Genomic DNA, 24,136 nt, shown 5'->3' with positions numbered 1-24,136 from the left:
ATTCACTTCTCCCTTTGGGCTAAAATAGACTCTTCATGTCCATCTTTGCCACCAGCCCTTTGTGTGTTGTGTTCAGGTTAAGTGTTTTTCTCAGTAGTTTTCAGAGAAACCGAAAAGCGCCTTCGCACTTTGCTCTCCCAGGGATAGTTGCTATTTCAGTCTTGCTGAGTCATTCACTGAACCATGAACGTCCTTCGGTGGCTCAAAAAGTCTCTATCGCCACCATCAACTCTGATTAGAGAGGAGCATCATGTGTGTGTGTATATGGATATGTCAGTGTTGGTGAAGGTGAGTAGAGATGCGCTCAATCCAACGCCCCAAGCTTTATCTGTTGTTTCCTTACCGGTGCAGACAAACTTGCCGTGTTGTATGTGCTCAGTGCTGACGTTTAGTATGTATTTTTGCTTTCTTGCGTCTTTCCTCTGGCTCTGTTTTAAGACTGTTAATCGTAGTCCTTTAATAGCATCCAAAGCCTCCCTCTCTGTCGTCATACGTTCACCCGAAATCTCTCAGCTGTTAAAGCAACTGAAGCCTCACTCACCCAGAGTAATACCAAGAGAAGTCACTTTGATACAGCCTACTTATGGATGGATAGCAGATTTAAAAGACTGTGCCCATTCAAGATAGATAATAATGCTGTTTTCACACTAGGTTTGTTTAAGTCCAAACCTGAGATCTGGTTCTAATAAGTAGATTTTGTTGGTGGTGAAATGTGGTGAATGTCAAGGTCAAGGTGCTCTGAGACACGGTTACTGTTTAGCATGAGTCAATGCTGTATCATATTGGAACAGTATCAATAGCAAAAAAAGTTAGCATGACTCGGTAGTTTTTCTGCACTTTATATTGTAAATAGACATTGTTTGTTTCTGTACTGTACCCTGATCACCTTTGTTATTTACTTCCTGCCTTACTTTAATAAAGTAGTCCCTTTCCCCTTGTTTCTGTAAATGTCACCTGTGGGACGCCACTTAGAGCTCAGCTTATTAATCAGACTTGTTTTATAAGAAGGAGACGAACACTTAAATACTTAAGCATTGAGCAGAGGACAATCAAACCGGATACACTTTTTGTCTGCACCTGCCTATCTGGCTAGGGAATAATGTGTGTGTGCTTGTGTGTGTATGTGTGTGTCTGAACGAAGCAATTTAGTGGCTGCCATTAAGAAAACAGGAGTTTGGAGGGCGCGCACGCATGCACACACACCCACACACACACATGGACGCACACACACACTTGCACACTATGGGACCAGCCATGAACAGTGCTGTCACCTGCCTCTCTATCTGTATTGAATGACATTGTACAGTGGTCACAAAGGCAGTAATTTAGGCCTGGTAGCCTCCCATTTACCCATTGTGACATTGAGGCATCTTTGCCTCTTTGTGGTTTTAATAGCTCAATGTAGCACGTGAGAGAGCTGAACCTCTGCTGGCAGCTCTCGGCCCACCTCTGTTCACTGCATAGTAAAAAAAAAAGCAATTATTTGCTCTTATTAGAAATACACATATGACAGATGCTTTCTATATTACAGAATAGGAGATTGATTGATTCTAAACTGAGGGGTATATAGCATCAAGACACAAATCTTAGTAAGACTTAATATGAAATGAAATGGCATATAATTGTCTCCGCTTTTTGATAATCTGCTACTTTGTGTCATAATAACTGATCTTCACCACCCATTTACAGCCCCTGTGGTATAGTTGTGAGTGCATTATTATTCCAGAAATCTTCGTACTTACCACTCAGTTGACAGCAGAGACAGGCCATTATATAAAATTCATACTTTGGTGACAAACCTTCAGAAATAAAAAGATCCGGTCCAGTGAAAATTTGGGAGGCTGTTGTGAATGGGAATGAACCAGCTGTGGACAGGTTTGTACCCCCACTGCTATGATTTTCTTGCCTTAGGCGGCGCAACAGGGAAAGTGTGTGTATGTGAAAGTAAGTTTCATTGGAGTGGGGGATTCCTGCGGTCTTGGATACGCCCATCAAACACACAACTGTGAATCTAATATTTGAAATTATATAAATGAATTATTGAATATATTCCCTGGCATCCTGATGTCATTGAGCAAGTCAGCTAAACGTGAATTCACTTTAGTAATAATACATTCTTTCTACCTTACAGGGTCGACTACATGATTGATCCACATTACCTCATATTACTCCTGAACTGGCGTTGACTCACATGCTATAAGTCAAGTTATTGATGACTAAAGGCTTTACATGGCAGTGTGAGATCAAAGAATAGAGGCAGCACCTATCTGTGTGCATCTATACTTAGCATCCACACTGTATTAACCGGATATACCTCGACTACATTACTCTTAGAGAGAAGACTAATGAGAGAGATAGTCCTGGGTGGAATTAAAGAGAGATAAAGAGATGGAGGTTGGAGAGCACGCTGTAGGAAGATGGAGGAGTAGGCAAGTAGCAGCAGTGAGGTGGTGATTTGTCTTTGAGGCTCTGCGGTGTTGGTGTTGGCAGCGTCAGCTAAACAAGGCCATCTCATTTCCTGTTGTCTGCAGGAAGCAGCTGTCTGCTACCGCTACTGCTGCTGCTGCTACTCAGAGCCCCTGGTCATCAATCTCCCCCGTTTTAATTGGTCTGCACCACACTGTGACGGGCCAGTACACACACACACACACACACACACACACACACACACACACACACACACACACATTGACAGAAATAGGTGCAGAGACATAAATGTGCATGCAAAAGCAATCCATGTGTGGATGTACACACACACACACACACAGAATGAACATCTGTTGCAAATATACACATACAGTATAATACACCTGCTTACCTCTACATTAAGCCCAGATAACCTCTAATGAACATTGCACTGATTCTCCTGTGTTTGCTCTTGTTTTACACTGTAGCATTTCTGTATGTTCGGCAGATTTACAGTGCTTGCAGTGCATAGTGTTCCTGATAAACTTGCATGTTCGCTAAATGCTCCCTTGAGTCAAATCCCTTGAGTTTCGATGCACACCGCTTGTTGGGTTGCTAAAGGGGGGCACAGCTTCCTTGATATCATTTCCCAGTCTCCGTGTCTATTTTTATGAATTCTTTCCATTTTTTTTACAGTCTGGCAGAGGTAGTAGTAATGACAGTGGGGAGATACATTTTTCAAATCTTTGACTTTGTCACAGTAGGAAAAGCACAGGTGTAATTGATAAGATTAGCATAGCAATGGCTCCATCCTATTAACGTGTCTCTGTAATGTGTGAGCCAGCATGCACAGCCAGGACCCTAAAAGCGAGCAGTTATGTGGAATTCAGCCGTAACTAATTAGGATATTTACACCTGTGCTCTCCTACTGTGACATATAAATCACATGCACCGACTCCAAAAAGATGTCACATGATGTCACATATCTATTGAATAGTCAACAGTTGGATGATTGTAGATATTTAGGAAATTTTTCAAACTGATTGGAAAAGCCAAACATAAAACTTAACTTAACTTAAATTCTTCTAATGCTCTATGCACATAGTAGCCAAAGCCAAGCCTTTATATACATTGATCTGCCACAAAAAGATCAGTTACCAGTTCTAATGTTGTGAATTCTGTATATATAGTACATGTAACATGTAAGCACACACACCACAAGATGTGTGTGGCAGTGGTTTCCCATGAGGAAAGTGGTCTCAGGGTTTTGATTTGGCCAGTTACCAGTTGTAACACTGTGTCTTGTTAGTTAAATGGATAGTTAAATGGACATATTTTGTTTTTAGGTGTGGCTGGGTCATGTTGAAATAATGAGGAACAGATAGCATTGATGGATTATCCACAGTGACAGTCCATCCTGTCTGTCTGGTCCATGTACAGTCATGTCAGAGGAGGATGGAGCTCTCTTACATCCTATTAGTCTCACTCTCCCAAAGAAAGTCCTGACTACGAATCCCATTCATGCCTCCTGCTGTATGTGTGCATGTGGCCTCCCATTTACATAATGCATCTTTGCACCTTCCCATCACACTCCCCTCTCTCTTTCTCTTTCTCTTTCTCTCCTTCTTTTGTTCTCCTGCACAAACACACACACCAATCTCACACATGTGCAATCGCACAGAGAGGCTGCAGCGTATGTGATGCAGCAGCAGGGGCAGGAACAGGGTGTAAACAGCAGGGAGTGTGGTGGAGGCGTGGGCGATGTGTGGGAAGACCATATGCATTTCACCAGGCACTGATGAAAGAACACACTTAATCACACCCAGCACTGTCGCATCAAAACACACACCCTTTCTCGTACTTACTCACATACACCCACCCGAACCGCAAATCCTGTACAGGTTTCAAATAATACACACCAACTGGAATCTTAATTCTTCCTCAAAACCATTTGTTATAAAAAAAAGAAAGAAAGAAAAAAAGAAAGAAAGAAAAAAAAAAGTAAGTCAAGTCGACTGGTCATGCAGCCGGTGCTTGCAGAGGAAGCTGACACAGTGCCATCCAGTGGTAGTGTTGAAAATTGCCTCCTCTGAGGTCTTGGAACATTCAGCCAAAAAGTACATATAGATTTTTAGGCAATACATCTTGTGGATAAAAAAAAAAAAAGTGTGGTGGATTGAGCTAGTAACCACTCCGAATGTGTTTTTTCCTCAACCATCTCTTCAATTTTCCCACTCTTTAATGCTGGTGCTACAACTACTATGTGCTTTGAAATTTCCATGAGTAGGTCTTTATATTCTGGGGCGAGACTTCATTAATTTAACACCGCCGTAGAAAGGAGTGAGTGGTGTGTATTGGAGTGTGTAATATTCCCAGAGAATCAATATCGAATGAGCGGTTGGATAACAATTAAAAGCTGCTATTCTGGCATTTATTGTCTGATACGCTGGAATGAAAGCTAATGTTGGTTGTGCAATTAAACCCACACAGTGTCCCCCATCCATTATCATTCTTTTTACGACTTCAAAATCTTCCTGATGTGACGGCACGGCATAGAGCTGAGAGGAAGAATAATTGCATGTAGATAAGTCCCCTAAAGTGTCACTGGGAGTGGTGTATTGATGTATTGGCATGTGTGCTGTACATGTATATGTTAGTCTATGAGTGTGTGTCTGACTGTGTGTGTTAGTGTGACAAAGACAGACTGCTTTAGTATGTACACACACACCAAGCACTCACTCCTCCTCCTCCTCCTCCTCCTCCTCCTCCTCGTCTCTCAGTTGGTAGAGGTTCAGCGTGTCCTGTCCTTGGTGTGTGACAGGTCTTTACAGATCAAGCCTTTCCTCCCTGGGCAACGAAATCAGAATGCACCATAGCTGATAGATTCGTGCCTGAAGGGAATTCTGGGAGATTTAAAAATGCTGAGTCTCTAATCGATCTTAGCACACTCTTATTCTGCTGTCTTTCTTAAATCTTTGTCTTTATCCCATTTCTCTTTCGGCATCATTACGCCGCAGCTGCAGATAAAGATGGATGATGGGATCCCAACCCTTTCCATTTAAAGAAGCATTTGTTACCTTAGGTTTAGTTTCCAGTGGGAAATGAATTCAGAGCCGCTGCTATAAAACATCTTTGTCCCTGTCTGTTCTCATTTGTTTTAGCCATCTTAAAAAAATCCAACTTTGTCTTTTTCTGAGTAATCAGAGAGCCATTTAGGATGCAGCACGTTTGCTCATTAGCCAAATCCCTGTTGGTATAAATACATTTAGTGCCATTCAGGAGTGTTATTTCTCGACGTACATACACATAGGGCATGGCATCTACAATTATCCAGCTCCAGACCCTAGGCTCTGACATCTGTTTCCTAATGACAGATAATTACATGCTGTCAAGTGCAATCATTGGCAGTTGCTGCTAAGAAACTGGGTTTGGAGAGTGACTGGTGCAGCCATGTTGGTTCCAGGGGGGGACAACACGACCTAAAGGGGTGTGGGGGGATGTAACAACACACTCCTGTTGAATTTGATTATCAGTCTGAGTGTTTGCGTGTATGTGTGTGCATGTGTTTGCTTCTTCTCTTTTCTCTTTTGGCAATATTTACTCTATGACTTAAAGCAGAAGTAAGTGGTCCGGTCGTTTTCGCTAATGCTGCGTTCCAGGCAGGCTTTTGAAATCGTAAATTACAGCTTCAAGTCACAACTTACGACTTTGTAGCGTTCCAGGCAACCCACTCGTGTTTTTCCGACCTGTTTTACCGATGAAAGTCACTATAACGGCCACTCGTAACTTCCGACCGGTGAACTCGTACCAGATCGAACTGGTACCACTTCACGGTCGGAAAAATACGAGTTTCCTTGAACGCACCATAACAGTCCTCGTCCCTACGTCGCCACATTCACGGCGTCCCTTGGCTGCACACACAGCCCTGCATGCCGTTCTCTCTCCTCATTGGATAAAAACTGTAGGATACGATAAATGTTTTCTCTTCGGCTCAGAGCAGAGCAGAGTGACTGACAGACCCGTGTTTCAGACCAAACACTCTATGTAAGTGATTGCTGTCGGAAGATATAACTATTTAAGACTTATATTAACACAAATATATCACTTACTTCTGCTTTAAATGAATTAACAGTAAAAAGGATTAAATGTTATTTGTCATTTACATTGTGAGTTCATTGGAAAGAGGAGTTGGTTTTCTTCATGTTCCAGTTCAGCTCTGATGGACGACAGACCCTTTACTGCTTTGGATTATGGGTAGTTTCATCATGCAACAGGGCTGCTGCTGCCGTGTCCTTGTCTCCTCCACACATATATTGTATTACTAATTTGGTTAATGCAATATGATATACACCAATCAGCCACAACATTAATAGGTAACTTTTTATTACTGTGGCTGATTGGTTTATACCTGTGGCTTGTTTTAAAAGTTTAGAAGTTCATTATGAATCATTAGTAATTTGATTTGAGACTCAATTTGCAGTTTCAATTATTTCCCACAGCTTCATGACTCGACTCGGTCCAAAAAAGAAAAGAAAAAAAGCACAGCTCAGTCACAACATTAACCCATGATACGTGTGTGTTATGGCAGTAGAGTAACCTGTTGGACAGATTTGTCCTTTAGCTGGAGGGCCTACACTAAAACTCCATATTGTTAAGCATCTGTGCTGCTTTAGTCCCACTGAGTGAACGGTTTGATTGTTAGCACATTATTTATGTATTCATTGTTCCCATGATCGGTGGCAATCATTTTTACAATCAGCAAATCACTTAGCTTGATCTTGTTGTCCTTTTTAATGATTTAATTCAATTCGCGACTTGTAATCGATGCCAGCCACCACAACCTTTGCCGTGCGTTAATGTCTGCCAGGTTATTTTCAAGGCCAGTTGGAAATAGCGTGTGAAAGGGTAGATAAGCAGATTATTTAAGGCCAGTAAGATTTCACACGCAGGGCCGAGTCCACACTGTGCTGTTCGCCGCTGTGCCTCTGTAGCGGTTGCACAGCGTCTCCTCTGCGACTTGGCTGACACCTCCGCTGTGTACAGCTGCCATATGCTTGACTGGCGTGTTCTGTTGTCACCTGGAAAACGAAACCGACATTGTTAACATCACATCGGGTGCAATTATCACAGCCTCATAAGATGAAGGGGACGCCATTACTGAATTCTTGTGGGGTTTTTTGAGTGGTTCTGAATGGATAATGGCTTTTCACATAAATGAGTATTTAAGGAAGCAGTGTCATTTATGGATTCGTCTGGCATTAAATTGCCTGTTATGTAATATGGTATGCCTGTAAAGAGCGCCGGCCTTTACCATACAACTTTACAGGGACATGTGTTCCATTAAGAATAATAGGTCTTGAAGGATGTTACGTACGTGCTCTGATAAAAAAGGTGTTACATTTCTTTTAATCATGTATGAAATATCCTATAACTATTTAACATACAATACCTCAGACTTGTATGAATAAAAAAAACCCTTTTCTATCACTAATATAAAAAAGAACTCCAGTCAGACAAGCTGAGAAGCTATGGAGGCAGGTCCTTTTTCTGATGTATCGTGCAGGAGCTCATGATCACTGGTGAGAATGTCAATTTAGACCAGTGTAAAGTCAAGCTCAGTTGTAGCCTTGAGAGATGAAACGAGGCTAGCTGTCATTCTCGGGCGAGAGGTCAGGCCGACTCACCGTGTATTTGTGTGGGAGGTTTTGCTCAGAGTACAATTTTTTCTGCAAATGGCCTTGTAACGGCGCAGCCTGTTAAGATTCTGCTCTTTCTTGAGTTTTCGCTGGTTTGTGATTCATTTGGATTTGAGACAAGTTGATGGCTTTTCAATATGTTGTCTGCGCTCGGGGTGTTTGTGCGAGTTAACTTGTTGGGTGTCATTTGTTATCAACGCCATCATCGTCACCAGAAGCTGTTATTCTCCATACAGTATGTCATGCCGTCAGCGGGGCAGACATTTGGGAAGATGTGGTCGTGATGATAATGAGCTGGGGGAGATTTTCTTTCAAAATCCGTTTGGAAATCTTTAAGCTCCGCCGTGCTTTGCGCCCGTGTTATTTATCCATTTGCATTTTAACTAGCCCCGTCTCTCTATATTCCAAATGATTTCTCTGAATCCTCTCACAGAACATTCTGGTTAATGTTTGTTGTCACTAAACTTGCGCCCCTTAAAATGTAAATTCGCTGACATGTGCTCTTGGGGCTTTCTCGGCATGGTGAGCCCCAGCAGTGCTTTTAGCCCAGTTACCTTGGCTAAACCTCCTTGCAACACCCACGGGCTCAATATCCTCATGAAGGGGCCTGCGGCTCGGCTCCAGATGGCCGTCTGGATAGACAAAGCCGTTTTACTGCCTCGTCCCTGCTACATTACTCAAACGTTATCACCCCTGCCTACAAAAATCCATCTGTGCTCACACACTAACTTGAAGATCCATCATCCTGACACTTGTATTGAAACAATGACAATAATGACAGCGTGAGATGGATCTCAGAACAACACAGCACACGTTTAAACTGGCAAGTTTTGTCCGAAGATCGATTTCTGGAAATGAAGTTGTCAGCAGAAATTGTTTTTTTTTTCTGTTTTTTTTTTTGGTAAAGAAGGGTTGTTTAAGTTGTACTTTCTACATATTCATACAGACGAGCTGTATATCTGCCCCCCCATTGTTTTGCAAGCTTGAGGGTTTTAATGAGGCCACAGAAGAGTTTCTCCTACTTAACTTTCTATTGTCGTAGCGTTTCAGTGGGAATCAATGAAGGATTTAGAAAAGGTTTAGGTTCCTCGCTCACTCTGTCTCTCTTGCCCATTCTGACACAAGGATGCACGTATCCACACACACACACACACACACACACACACACACACACACACAAGCTGAGGCAAAAGCACACACGTCTGTCTCTGGTCTTGCAGACTAATTGGGTACAAATGCTGAGTAGTGCGATTGCACAGCTTGTGCTCCTTGTGTTTGTCTGAACGTGTCTTTGTGTGTGTGTGTGTGTGTGTGTGTGTGTGTGTGTGTGTGCACGTGCAAGCTGAACTTAATCAATCATCCACCTCCACTGATCTATAGTTCCTGCGTAGACTGTGTCCCTGGTTCTCTGCAGTGCTGCAGTGTCCTGGTTCTAACTTCCACTTCACATTACTCAAGCACAAACACCGTTTCCAAGCAATGGAGTCTTTCTCCTGCTTTTTACAGATGGCCATGTCCAATTAGATTTCCATCTCCAGTCGGTTTTTCCACAATTTTCCCACCTAAAGCATTTTTCTTTATTCCCTTTCCTTTGTACTCTCTGTGTCTGTCTCTCTCTTCTATAAGTTTAGGTCATATATATATTACGGGTCCTTTAGGTCAAAGAATTCTTTTGTGAGGAGTTTGATTTATTTGTGCATTTATATGTGCTGAGCGCTTGAGGAGGCACTCGCTGTTGCATGGTTTGCCCAGCGGTGTGTGTGAGACAAGGCCAGTGACCAATGATTCTCTGACAAACGAGGTGTGCATGTGCCTCCACCAACCCATACATAACTGTCTGACCCTATCTGACCAACCAGACGCCAGCTTCCTGGGAGAATTCACAGAGCATGCATACAGTGGGCTCTGATCATTTTCTATCATTAACGCTGCAGTTATTCTGCTGTATGGAATTGTATGACTTTTCTTTACAGACGAGTTTTGCTCTACACATCATCGACTACTGCTGGACACACTCAGGTCCAAGAGTTGACTAGTATAACTAAAGCCTGCACTAATGGCAGTGAGCAGCTCCACTGGGGTACTTTCATCTGCTCAAAGGCACCATGAGAGACACGCTAAGCTTTCCTAAATGACTTCCCACAGCAGATCTTACACTTCCTGGCCACGCTGGACCCATTGATGCAAAAGTTGCCATGTCGCTGGTCACAGGCCTGTGTCTCATTGCTCCTGTGATAACATTCAAATACATTAGTAGTGAATTAGCCTCCACTCACAGCTGGTGTTGTGCGTCCTCGCCGTCCTAATGTGTGTTTGTCTTGACTGTTGTGCCCATGCAGGTTCATTCAGGAAATAGAGATGAACATGGGGCCAGGCCAGGCCAAGCAGTGCCAGCTCCGAGCTTTCCTCACCTACTACATCAACGACCTCTTTCTCAACCAGGTTAGTTAAATCTATATATCTATATATCTATTTATCTATGTGTCTGACAGGGTGAGGTACCAGCAATTGAAGCATTGCTGTCGTAGACCATGGGAGATTTGCCAGAGAGTAAAAATTCCCATATTAAAAAGCCTCAGCCATGGGACAATGGTAACTGGAAATAACAAACTGGATCTCATTTAATGTTAAAAAAATATCTTGTGTGTTATTGAATATTACAGTCACTTCTTGTTACTTAATCGCCAGAACCCTTTTGTACAATATTAGATATGGAGAAAAAAAAATTGCTGACGCAATTGTCGAGCTCCTTTTTGTGAAAATCAATTGACCTGAATGTTCTTTTGTAGCCCCTCGGGGTTTCTCCAAACTGATAGAACTGAATAACACAGTGATAATAGTGCTGGAGACCATTGTATTATTTAATCTTCTCAATATTACCTTAATAGAATACCCACTACACTTTAATTTCCAAGTAACCCCCCCATGCGGCCATCCTGAATGGCCAGAAGACAGATATCTTCCTCTCTGCTGGTGCATTTCTTTATAAAATAAAACCTTGTACTGTAAGAGCAGTTTCTTTTTGTGTCTTGTTTGGTTTTTAACAGTTTTTCAAATAAATATAAAGCCTTGGTAGAAATATAATTGTGATTCTGCCAATGTTTGACCCTCAAGTGTTAATGCAAACTTTTTACTTAAAGTTGTTTAAGCAGCTTGTTCTACCCAGGCAGCCATCTGGAACCAAGCAATGTTTTTTTTTTTTTTTTTTAACATGAAATACAAAGAACTGTTTTGCATTACAGTGACTGATGGGAATATTTTCACCTACAGGAAGTGTCAAATCCAAACTAAGACAAATACACAGAAAATGGGTAAAAAGAAAAAAAGAATACAGACGATAAACAAATGAGTTGTTTTTTCAGAGAAGGCTGGATTACTGTTGCTTGACTCCCAGTGGAAAACCAGAGTGGTGCGTGTGGTCCTGCCGTCTCTTACCCATTGAATGCAAACTTTATTTTTTCTCTAACCCATTAGGTGCGAACAGAGATCAACAAGGAAATTGAGGCAGTGAGTAAGGCAGCAGATCCCTTGAAGATCCTCGCCAGCGCTGATACCATGAAGGTTGTGGGTGTCCAGAGACCCCTGCTGCAGGTGAGGAATATACAAAATATTCAAAACACAAATTATATATACCTGCATGCAGGGAATGAATTTTAATGAACACCTGTCCAATATAAAGCAGGGCACACAAACTATGGCCCTCAGAAGTGACCACAGAGTTGAATCACCGGCCTGGTTTAGGGAACGGCTGTTTAACGTGCAGGTGTTAACAACGACGCAGCGTCCATGCATGCGGAGAGAGTGTGTAGCATGTCCACGTATGAGCAGCTAGAGAGGCGTACACAGCCACACTACCTGTTTGTTTCTCACCGTTTCCCCTTTCTGCCCCTGTTCAGTGGAGGACGGCTCTCTGGAGTACACTCACCTTGCAGTTTGCTGTGATCTCTGTTGGTTCAGGGGCAGGCACACACACACACACACACACACACACACACACACACACACACACACCCTCACACTCACACACTCTTAAACTCCCACATTCACACACAGTCTCACCTCTTCTGTTTCTCTTTCGGATCATTATTCCCATACTGCCACCTATTCCACAGGATCATAATTGTGGCTGAAATAGTGCTTGAGTTTGTAGCTGTTACTAACTGGTGGTTATATTTGTAACCGCACACACACAGACACACAGACACACACACACACAGACACACACACACACACACACAGACACACAGACACACAGACACACACACACGTATCCACCATTCTCTCTGTCTCAGGGCCATTTTGTATTGAAGGTAAGTCTGCGATTGCTGATCTACCCAGAGAAGTTCACTCTCAAGCCACATATGACACAAACTCTGGCAATCGATGAATACAGGTGTTTGTGTGTGTCGTAGGGATGTGTTCCCATTTGCGGCAAGTTGTGTGTCTGTGGTGTGTCCGTGATGTGCAAGTACGTTTTTCTACGTTCATCATTCATCCCTTGAAAACGATCAGTTAACTAAGATCACAGATGCAACATATTTCGTGCCTTATCTGTAGTGGCGTTTTGAAAAACGCAGGTTTTTTGGCTTTTGTGTGCGTGCTGATGTTTTGAAAAGTATGCTGAAAGGAATTGAATAAAATTTCATCTGTGCTGCTCGAAATTACATTTTGATTTTTTTTTTTTTTTTTTTAATCCAAAGAACGGCGTAAATGAAAACCGCTAGATGTAACTACGAGCTAGAAACAAAAATGAACTGATATGGCCTGCCTCATTGACTGAGCCACATTTAACCACAGGCTCATCTCACTGATTTTGGCAGCCTGTCGTGTTCAAAACAAGCTCATGGCAGGTTGAGGATTACAACAGTGCCAAAGTCAAGATCCAGGCTATTGGCAAGATTCTTGTATGTCTCAGCTGTCAGATAGTCCTGATCTTTGATAGAATGCAACCCCCCGAGTCTACAATGTAGTACAGATGTACACTGCACAACATGTATGTTTTTGATCATAAAAACCAATGTCACAGAGAAGTAGTTTGGTTGCATTGTAGCAGACCATAGATATGTGTTAGTCACAGTGTGTGTGTGCGTGGTGGTTTTCTTTTTGTGTGTGTTTTGCGGTGTGTTTGTTTCTGTCAGAGCCTTCCTGTCTGTGCGCCTGGTTCTCTCACAGGGAGGGAACAGCGGTGGCAGTTCATTACAGAGAGAGAGACCGTGGGCGTTCGGAGTTCAGCAGGGTTTGTTTACAGCTCAGGCCCCTCCTTAACGAGGAATGCAGCATCTTGCTAATTATGCTGCTGTGGCTAATGAGCTTTTCTGCTGATAGTGGGGAGTGCAATAAAACACTCCTTTTGTTTGGGCTTTTTGCCTTTTTTTTAATTGGGCTAAATAAAAGAGCCTTGCCGTCTTCTTCTCCTGCCATTCATATTCAAGGGTCATGATGGCATTTGTGCTACGTTTTTTTTGTTTTTTTTTAATGTGTGTATTTGTAGTTATATGAGTCTCTTTTGCCACCTGTGTGTGGTCGTACTTTCAGTTCCCAATTTGAGAGCCTTCCCACTGTTTTCTTTGATGGCCTTCACCCAACAGTGTTACTGTTCTGACAGACCGCTCTCTTCCTCGGTGTGTAGTTTTATTCACTTAGTTGTCATGAGAGCTTTTGATAAAGGGGCTTGACACCTTTTTATCCAGGGAGCATAAACTAAAGTAGGTTTTTGAACCGGGTTCGCACAAAGTGCTTTATGTCAGGAGCGTCTCGGCAGCCAGGTGGTGAATCTATCCAACGCTGTGACTGCAATGGATAATTAAAGATTATAGTGGCAGTGCTATATAATGGTTCCTAGTCTTTCTAATAATGGAGCAGATGTGCTTGTGTGTGTGCATGTGTGTCTACATATCTATCCACAGATTCGAGCGCAAACATGTCCATGCACACGCATGTGCTCCCCTTGAAGTGCTACAATACTTTCTGTGCCAGGTGTTATCAGAGAGAGACACACACCGCTGGCATCAGAACCATCGTGGCTGACAGGAGGGAGAGAGCTCAATATTGCTACAGCACATTAAACACCCTCTCTCATACACCTTGGCTGCAGCCCCATACGGGAAACCATAGGGGAGCACATTTTATAGACTCATCTGCTCTCTGCAACCACTGGAGCACACGTTAATGTGCGCAATAGTTCGAACTGGAGGAAGACATTAGCGTTTAGCATGTGCAGTTTGCTCTGTTCTGGGATGGAGCTGAGGAGTTCGGAGCCAAATAGAAATGTAATAGCACACGCATGCATATGCCAGAGCACAGTTACACTCTTTCAAGGCTCATGTACACAACAGTGAAGCATGGCTCTATCTGTTTATAAAAGTATTTACATATCTATATCAACATAATATTTCTATTATTTACTGACCTTCAGCTATGTGATATTTCATCGAGTTACCCCCTGGTCCATTTATTTTGAAGTGGAGACAGAATATTTATGAATGTGTTTCCATAGCATTAACTTTTAAAGTGGACCAATGTTATTAAATACATATATGTTATATGAATTATTTGACCCTCTGTCCATGATATCTCACCAGTAGAAATAGACCAAATGACTTTGTGGGGACAATGTGCAGGAGTCAAGGTGAATATCACGCCTTAGGTTTGCTTAAACAGCCCATAATAAGCAATACACATGCAGTCTGGGCTTAGGTTAATAACTAATATTGATACAGGCAATGATTTTCCTATCACCAGGCACCAGCAGTGTCAGATACTGCAGTTATATATTTCATGTACATATATTACATAATAATGATATGATTATGAGTCTGACACCGGCTATATATTGTCCACTAGGAGCAGGAGATAAGGCCTGACTGGGACAGTATATAGTTCAGTGGGAAAGGTTAACGTCCATTCATGTGTCTGTGTGATAGCATAGGCTGAGCTGATAAGTCTCTGGAGGAGCCGTGGTGTTAAAGAGAAGAGGAAGGCACGAATCGAAGGCTTCTTAATGTTTCTCTCTAGTTTTTCTTATTTGATATCTGGCTTTCTTCCTCGCTCGATTGATGCCTCTGTTGTTCTCCACCTTTCATCTCTTGTGGCCATTGTTGTTCTCGCTCCCATTCTTGCTTTTCTTTTCCCCTTTTTTCTTGGCGGGCTAGAGTCCAACGGCGTACCAAAACACAAACATACACGCTGTTAGCCCTGGCGGTGCGATGCTATCTGTCCAGCTTCGGCGTTGCCACTGATTGATTCATTTAATTAGAGTTAGATCGAGGGAAAAGGGAGGTAGAGGGGGAGAGAGAGGTGGAGGACGGAGGGAGAAAGCAGGATAGGGAGGGTATGGTCACTCCGCTGGATAGCTCTGGAGATTGGCTCCATTAATCTTGGTAGAACCCCCCTCATGTCCCCTTTACACGCTCACTTTGTGACACACTAACATACACGCATTATGCACACGCGGTGGCGCACGAACGCGGCGAGACAAAGGGACAAATGGGTGACCGCATTTCTCTGGCCTGAAGACAGCGCCGTCCAATCACCTGCGGTTTAGTCATCCTCTGAGAGAGAGAGTCGGAGTGCGGATGAAGTGTTTGTGTTGGGCTTGTTTACTTCATCAGCCAAGAACCACGCCAGAGACATAATTACATTTCACATAGGCCCTCTCTTTTCAGCTAAGTATCATTCAGCTTTGTCCACGGTGTCTTCAAACAATAGGCGCTAACTAGTCCTTTTGTATCAGCCTGTGTGTGTGTTTGTGCGGTAAGTGTCCCTGCACTTGTTATTCATACGTGCACCTATTTGAACTTGTCCCGGAGCCTGATAAAGACTGATTTCCTTCACTCACTGTCAGCCGCCACAATGCTCGCCGTATTGCGGATCCCTTCAGCTGCCAATGGCCTGCTAATGATGTTGACCTTTTAATTCCATATTCACATGTAGCTTTGTGAGAGAGGAGGGCGTCTCACTCGCACACACACACACACACACACACACACACACACACACACACACACACACACACACACACATCCACCTCCAGTAACTGTAATGACACTGACCTTTTTATTTGTGATGATGTGTAGGCAATGTTTGTTTGTGTTTGTGTGGGTGTGTGGGTGGGGGGTTGCTGATCGCTTCCTGTTGATTGGCTCCCCCCACCCCACCACAACCTCCCCCCTACCATCACACAGTGGATTACAGCGTGCTTAGGGGGGGGGGCAGCTTGTCTTTATTGAGGACACTCTCGACTCCCAGCTCCCATCAACAGACACAGCAATCACAACACAATACACCTGTTAGCTGCCTCAGCCGTGCCCCTGTGATTGGGGCACAAGTGCGAGGGGGGGAGGAAAGAGGATATTAGGGAGGTTTGTTTACACACACGCACACATATATATACACACTTCCCCTCAGAAAGAGAGACGCACGCCACTAACATTACCAGAAACAATACCAAAAGCCAGAAAGAAACCGCACAGAGCCCATTTTAATTCTGCCAAAATAGGCCCTTTCACAGTAAAAGAAATAATCTAAATGCTTTCTCATTTACTCCAAATGTTTTCCGGAGCCCTCTACCGCATTATCTGTCATGAAATGGATTGCGCCTAAGCATCTCGTTGACAATTTTACAGCTGTTAAGAATTATCAAGGAAGGAGGCACCTCAGTGTACCACTCTTACTCGCAGCAGTTTTGGCTGCACTTGAAATGAGTTCCTCCAATCTCCTTTCTCCTCCACTACCAAGTTGTAATCACAAAGACAACACGATGGTTTCCAGAGGTTATTTGATTTTATGCTCTTACTTAAGCTGAAATGACGGTGCAGTATCTCAGACTGGTCAGATACACTTTAAAGCACTGAAAAGGTCAACAACGGGTCAAAGCATGAAAAGAATAAGAGTTTCCTTGACTTGTCTCTCTTGGTTGTTCCGCCCCCATGCCCTTTTCTCAAGCATGTTGCAGTCACCAATCCTCCACTGCCTTAAATGTCTTATTATATTTGATTAATTATTATCATTATAGCTCGCATTTATACACTTGCAAATGAAAAGCACCCAAGCACTTAGTCAAGGTTTTATTTGGATCATTGACCAGTGGATTTGTGTAGTTTCAAACATGCAGTATTTCCATCTGCAGGGGGTTTACGAGAGCAAATCTGGCATTAGAATAATAATCTTTTCACATTATATTTAGCATCTTTATGTATCTAATAAGTTGTTGTTAGATTAGCCATTCACTCCGGTGCTGGAAGAAGAAGTGTGTTTTGTTTTGTTTTTTTCTTTATTTTTCTACTACATCAACTTAAATCCTTAGAAATTCTATGACTGTTTTTTTTTTTGTCTCGCTCACCTCAAAACCTTATTTCTGTGCTGCCTCCCTCCTCATTGCTCGAGGTGTAACAATCCCCACCACCCACCTTCGTCTGGTTATCTCACACCAAACACATGTACTCCTGAGGCTCGCGCCCAGCTGCCCTGAGCCTCCAACCTGCCTCCACTGTGGAGATGCTCCTTTCTCACCAATGTGACACAGCTGTACTTTGTTTACTGTTTATATACTTCTATCAATGTAATATATAAATATATATATATATGTATGTATACACACACTTCGTACACACATACACATGTGTCAGTTTGCCTGTCTCTGTGTGTAGTGACAGAGGGAGCATTTACATGAGTGAGGAAAACAGCCTGAGCAGCTGCAGCTTAAGGTAGTACAGGTTCACACCATGCAGCGCTGCCACTGACAGAGTCTCTGTGTGTAACAAGACATAATCTTTGCCTTTGGAGTGAGTGAGTTAGAGCGAGAGAGAAGTTGAAATGTCAGCTCCACCGCAAACATGCCCGTTGGTTTGAAGGAAGGAAGGTTTTGGCTGTGGGCGCCTGATAAAAGTTACAGCTTGAATTTTTCTAGAAGCAAGTTAATGCTCTGAATTTGCAAATAGCAGGGCTTTTGTGTTGCTGCGAGTGCACGCATTGTTTCGCATACGTGTATATCGCCGTGCGTGTGCATGTGCCTGCGCGTGTGTGCGAGTACGCCAATACAATGGCTCCAGATGGGCCTAATGGGGCACAGAGAGGAACATACACCCCCCACAGAATGCATTAAACTGCATTATAATTTCTCTTTCACTCTCTCATCCGAACTTTTACTCACACACACACACACAACACTTAGGGTCTAACCCAGTACTTTAATATAATAATAATATAATAATTCATCATAATTGGTAATTTGTCAGTGACATTTTATGAAATATATCCTACTCAGATCCAGCAGAAGAGAGCGTTATGGTGTCAAGTGTAGAGGAGGATTATGGGATGAGCAGTAAAATGGATTTCTGATCATAGGGAAGTAAATAGTGAATTTGATTAATCGGTCTATATGGACATGTGATGTAGCTCCTCATTTCTCAGTGAGAACATTTAAAAACACTGGATTAATGAAGTGATCAAGTGGAGGATATGTTCTTTTATTAGATCAGTTTGCTCCACCCTGAAGCTACTTGTTCTTATCCCATAGTAACATGTTACTTATGTAATCCTCTGTGCAGCGCAGCTAAGTCCACATGTACATCATTATTTGCTTTTCATTATCTCACTTCTCACTTTCATCAACTCACGTTCAGCAGAGAATGAATTATTAAATGATCACGACACTGACACTGTGTGGGATTCAATTTACCTACCTGAGATTTTACCCCAAAACACGCATAAATGATTAGCTTGTTATGCAAATGCATAAAGCTGTAATATACACGGCAGTCCATCAGAGGGATGATTACTTGTACTTGATTAGAGGTGACAGCTCTTGATTGGTGACTTCCAGCTCATATAGGGAAAGCTGAGTTGTGTGTGTGTGCTTGTGTGTGCACATGTGAGAAGGTAAATAAGCATGCAGATAAATTATAGGACATTCAGTCCTTGAAAGCTGCACATTCAGCCAATTAAAAACTAAATAAGGAAGTGCTATTTTTGAGATTAATCAAATTTTTAGATTGTAGCCCTGATCTTATTGAATGAATTCCCATGAGGAGCAGGGGGGGCTTTACTGTGTGTGGTCCCTTTTTTTTGTGACACGAGAAGATAAACGCACACTGCTGTAGTTGTCAGAGCTTAAACAAACTTTAATACAAACCCACTCTCATGCGCACACATATGAAGAAGCATGTGTTCTGGTTGAGTTGGCACAAGCATGAGGGCCATCCGGTGAGTGTCAGGGGAGTCTTCCAAGTGTGGCTCTGCGCTGACGTTGATGAATGATCTGTCAAGACAATGTCCCACTCACGCCCAGCTCCCCTGTACCCAGGAGAGGGACGGCCTCTCTCTCTCTCTGAGTGTGTGTGTGTGTGTGTGTGTGGGGAAAGAGGGGGAGACAGAGGTTATCGTTGCATGTGTTCTCGTTGATGTGCGTGGGCGTGCAGCTGCGCATACACACTGCTGAGTGTGTATTATTTTGGCAACCCCTTGATCACACATGTGAATGGCACGGCGGAGGCATTACACGAGTCAGCGGTTCGGGGTCAGGGTGTGAGTGAAATGGCAGGAGCCACGGGGTTAAACACTCTGACCCCCCACCACAGCCATGAGGGGTCTCCCACTATTTTAATGGGGAAATCCATGAGCCATTTCCCATTCACACAGCATGTACATCACATGTATATAGTAGGTCAGCATAAATACAATACACCTCTTTTTATCTTCCTCTCTCACTCAGAATAGTTCTCATTTCAAGACAATTCAGGATTTCAGTGATTACATCCATGCACTCTTCTACTGTATTAACGTCATCCTCCGTGTTTTGCTTTTTACTCACTCGACCAAAGGAAGAAACTTCTTTTAGCGCTGGCTCAGGGTGGTTTCTGTAGTGATGACCGTGCATTAACAGCTATTTCTGCTGAGGCGCCAGTCTGAGTGCTAACTCTGCCTTGTTGCCATCATTAAACCACTATGGCCGTAGCCTTCATTCCTCTCTTAACGACTGCAGTTTACCCCAGCAAATCCTACGATCCATTTCAGAGATCCAAGTGTAATTTCCTCGACGACTATGCTTTTACGTAGTTGTGATAATGATATAAAGAAATGGAGGCAAAATGCAACCAAACACAGTTTCAGGGGTTATACAGTACTATACTAGGGAGCAGAATTGCAAGAGAAATATGGGTGTTTTTCACATGATAGCACAGCGTGTTGACCTTTAAGCTTGAAACATTAGAAAGAGAGGAAGAGAGAGTAAGATAGACATAGATAGAAAAGCCCCCACAGTGCATGTTGTGTCCTATGTAACTCTCAAGTAAGATAGAGGAGATGTAGCAGAACGCGCTCTCCCCACCGTTCTCACTCACTTGCTCTCTCAGCCCTCCCTTTCTCAATCTGTCCCTTGATTACTTTTTAATGATTTCTGCTGCCTAAGACAAATGGCTGTGTTAAATGAGCAGAATTAGACAAGGGAGCCGAGTGCGAGAGCATTTGTTAGAGCAGGAGTAATGGATCGGGCATCCATTGTTTACTCTTCTCCATTCACTGACTTGGCTGCCTATCGAGCTCTGTGTCCTCAAAGTGGGCACAACAAGAGCAGGGAGGACGCTGTTATGATTCTGAGTACACATCAACTTTTTGGCAACAGCTCGTTGTTATTGTCTCTGAATCTCAACATCTTGCCGTTCTTTAATTTTCACTTTTTTCTTATATTTTTACATGGCTTTCTTGAATTCTGTGTACTATAAATGCAGATTACTCAAATTTGCACACGTTTTAAATAAAGCATTTCATTCTCTAATGTGGAAAAAAAAATCCAGCTCCTACTACATTAACTGCTTTGCAAATACTGCAACGTGCTAATACAGCTACAGTATTTAGCACATCCAGGCAATAATGGGAATACAAGCTGTTGCACTTTTGTGTTGATTCATTACCACCTAATAAAATAGAATAGGAGCTACCAGCTCTTTCTCAATTCCCCACTTGTCTTTTAAGTGTGTTTACTTTGTAAATACAGCAGTGTTTTTTCTCTTAATGTATCCTAAGAGTTTTTTCTGTTGCAGCATTTCAATTTCTTCAAAAGCATTGTTGCTGCGAATGTACTAAATCAGTCCAGTTTGATTTATCTCAATAATCTAATTTTTGCTAAGTCAAATGGGTCACAAATACTGTAGCCTAATGCACTCCATTTATATGGACTTTCTGTCTGAGAAAGTCAGCCATGCACTCTGCTGAAGTTTCCCTGAGCCACCCACTGAATCCCTCGCAGCCTCAACGCTGCTGACTCCACAACCTGACCCCCCAGGAGGAGGCCAGGAAAATAAAAAAAATAAAAAGAATTTCCCTTCAGGGATCACAAAAGTAGCATATTATTATCACTGCATTATCACTGTAGTCACGGTAACAGAAATTGGCAGCAGTGTCATTTTTTTTTACTGTGTTATATAAAGCTGTTTACAGTAGCACCAGCCCACACCAGGAAGTGGAGGTAGCTGCTGCCCGAGCTGCAGCAGCCAGCCCTCCTGCAGGCTGTGTGTATTTCTTCCTGATACACTGGCAAGCTGACAGGGAGTCAGGCATGGACAGTAAAGGGTGCTCCCTTGGCAGAGACAGGGCCTTGGTTAGCACTCCATGGGCATGGGCACTGCTACGGATCATTACTCCCCTCAGTGGAGTGGCTGCTGTTTGTGTGTGTGTGGGCATGTGTGTATGTGTATATGTATGTGTGCGTGTGTGTGTGTGTGTGTGCATGCTTGCCTGCTTGAGACAGAGTGAGTTAGAGGGAAACTGCAACACAGAAAGAGCTATTAATATTAATATCATTCTATCACATCAGGGGTCTCCATCTTTTTTTGAAGATCAATTACAGTCACTACTGCCCCCTACAGTCGCTGCAGCCACTTTGGCAGCTGGCTACCGGCCTTGAATATAATGGAATTATTTTGAAGAAATGTATTATTAATGATAAACTAATGGGATAATACTTATCCGCACAGCACAGAGACTTGTACATATTGAATCCACCTTTCTAGAAGTCTAGATGTATTTATTGATATCGCACCTGAGTCCCTATATTATCTCTTATCCATGCATTGGAGTAAACAAGGTATTGACTCAGGTGTAGATTGTCTATATTTTCTGTCTTATTTCAAGTGGCAGCAAGCAACACTTTCTACTCCTGATTTATCAATCTTGCTTGCTTGATCAAGCTTGCTTAATTTTTCCATTTCACTCCTAAACAATGGGACTGAAGTTTACCAAGGCAGAACAGTGAGCTGAATAGTGATCATCTACAAATGATGAATGGAAATCATATGTTTAATATTCTCTGTGTATCTTTAACAGACCCAGCGCTGCTTTCGTAGTTTCCGAGTGGGTGCAGCAGGGCTATTGCCAGACTAATAGCAAGTTATCACTATTATTGGAGATGGAGGAGAGATTGGTTAAGTGCTAGGAGCAGGCAAACTGGAACGTACTGAGTTGTAATCTCATTTAACAGCTCTGGAATTGCTCAAAGGTGCGTGTTTTGAAAAGTTTGCTCTCCGTGTGTATGTGTGAGTGTGTCTGGGGATATGAAACTGCTCTGCTGTTCCCGGGCCAGCTATTAGTCACACAGGAGTGGCTAATCTGTAATGGCTGCTGTCACAGCCCTGCCGTGGCTCCTGGTGATGGGTGCGCTGTGACAAATGCACGCACACTCGCTTTCAGCCCGAGAACACACACACAACACAAGAAGTTCAAAAAACACACACCAATATGTGCGCTCACGCTGATTCACTTACACACAAAGAATCATCCATTCCACCAATACGGTGTTACGACTTTCGACAAGCTCTCCAGCGCCACTCATCAGTCCAGCCGCAGGTGACAGTTAGATAAGTGAAGTCAGAGCCATCCTATTACACTGGCACCACGGCAGACTGGATTTGACCTGACACTTGCATAAAATCCAGTCCCCTTTTATTTTTCTGTGTCCCTCTCTTTGTCTGTTTTTCCCCCTTTTTTTACAGTTGAAAGCTCAGCCCAACCAAACACTGATTGCTCTGCTCCTCTCTCTGCCCTCTAGAGCACGGTGGTGGTGGAGAAGTCCATCCAGGATCTAATGAGCCTGATGCAGGACTTGAGTGCCTACTCCAACCAGTTCCTCGAAATGGTCTGCGACAAGCTGAAAGAGTACAAGGAAATCTGCAACACAGCCTACAGGTAAAAGAAGGCAGAGATGAGCTCACCTGTTACAGGAGATGGGATCCTTTTAATCTTAGAGAATGACTGCTGCTTTATTGTTTTTATCGTTTGAAGTCTATAGTTGAGTTGCAGTTATGATCACTGAGCTCTTAAAATCTGCTAAACTGAATAACATTAATAGAAATGTAATCAAAGATCATCATTAATTACAATTTTAGAAACAGGCTTAGTGTGTTTTTGGCTGTTGCATGGTAAGTTGTTTTGGGAATAAATCTAGGTTAGCTTGCAGTGGATAAAAGTGAAGCTAATATGGAAACTTTCCTTAGTGAAGTATTTATAAACAACTAAGCGAAAAAGAAAAATATAGGAAAATGCTAAAGTGCATTTTCTGAATATTTGGTTGTTCTTATTTATTTCTTCACACACACAATCACACACATTGGTAAAAGGCCATCCATCTGTGCTCCCCTGGGTCCATGTAACACCTGGCCAGGTAAAGGGAGGGCTAGAGAATATTGGAGAGGGGGGTAAGAGAGGGAGTGATGAACGTGCCAGGAGGCACAGGAAAGGACTGACAGACTGCTGGGAGTCCATCTGGACTCTGTCACAGGTCAGCCTCAGTCTCACTGGAGCCTCCGAGTGATAAAGACAAGCCCAGCAGAGACTGCCAAAGTGTATGTGTGTGTGTTTGTGTTGTGGTCGCGGGTGCACGTCTGTCACCGTGTGTATTTTCACATGAACAAGTCTCAGTCTCTCTCACCTCCCCCCACCCCCACTTCTCCCTTTATTTGTTAGTGTGTGTGTGTGTGTGTGGATGTAAAACCATGGAGTGCTTGTGTCTCCTGTCTGAAGTAATATTATGATGTTAATTGCAG

General features: G+C 42.9%; 1 protein-coding gene across 3 annotated transcripts in view; it reads left to right on the top strand.

Moving 5' to 3' along the window:
* The window catches only part of exoc4 (exocyst complex component 4), a 109,737-nt gene that overhangs the window by 59,642 nt on the left and 25,959 nt on the right, over nucleotides 1-24,136 (top strand). For all 3 annotated transcript variants that reach the window (XM_085769625.1, XM_085769624.1, XM_085769623.1), the window contains exons 12-14: nucleotides 10,442-10,544; nucleotides 11,577-11,693; nucleotides 23,143-23,279. In XM_085769625.1, the coding sequence (XP_085625751.1) occupies nucleotides 10,442-10,544; nucleotides 11,577-11,693; nucleotides 23,143-23,279 (357 nt within the window). The remainder of the gene's footprint in view (nucleotides 1-10,441; nucleotides 10,545-11,576; nucleotides 11,694-23,142; nucleotides 23,280-24,136) is intronic.

The sequence above is a fragment of the Trachurus japonicus genome, chromosome 23 (assembly GCF_045865225.1).
Source record: "Trachurus japonicus isolate A0001 chromosome 23, Traja_1.0".
NCBI classification, from domain to species: domain Eukaryota; kingdom Metazoa; phylum Chordata; class Actinopteri; order Carangiformes; family Carangidae; genus Trachurus; species Trachurus japonicus.
This window is presented reverse-complemented; position numbering and strand designations above follow the sequence as displayed.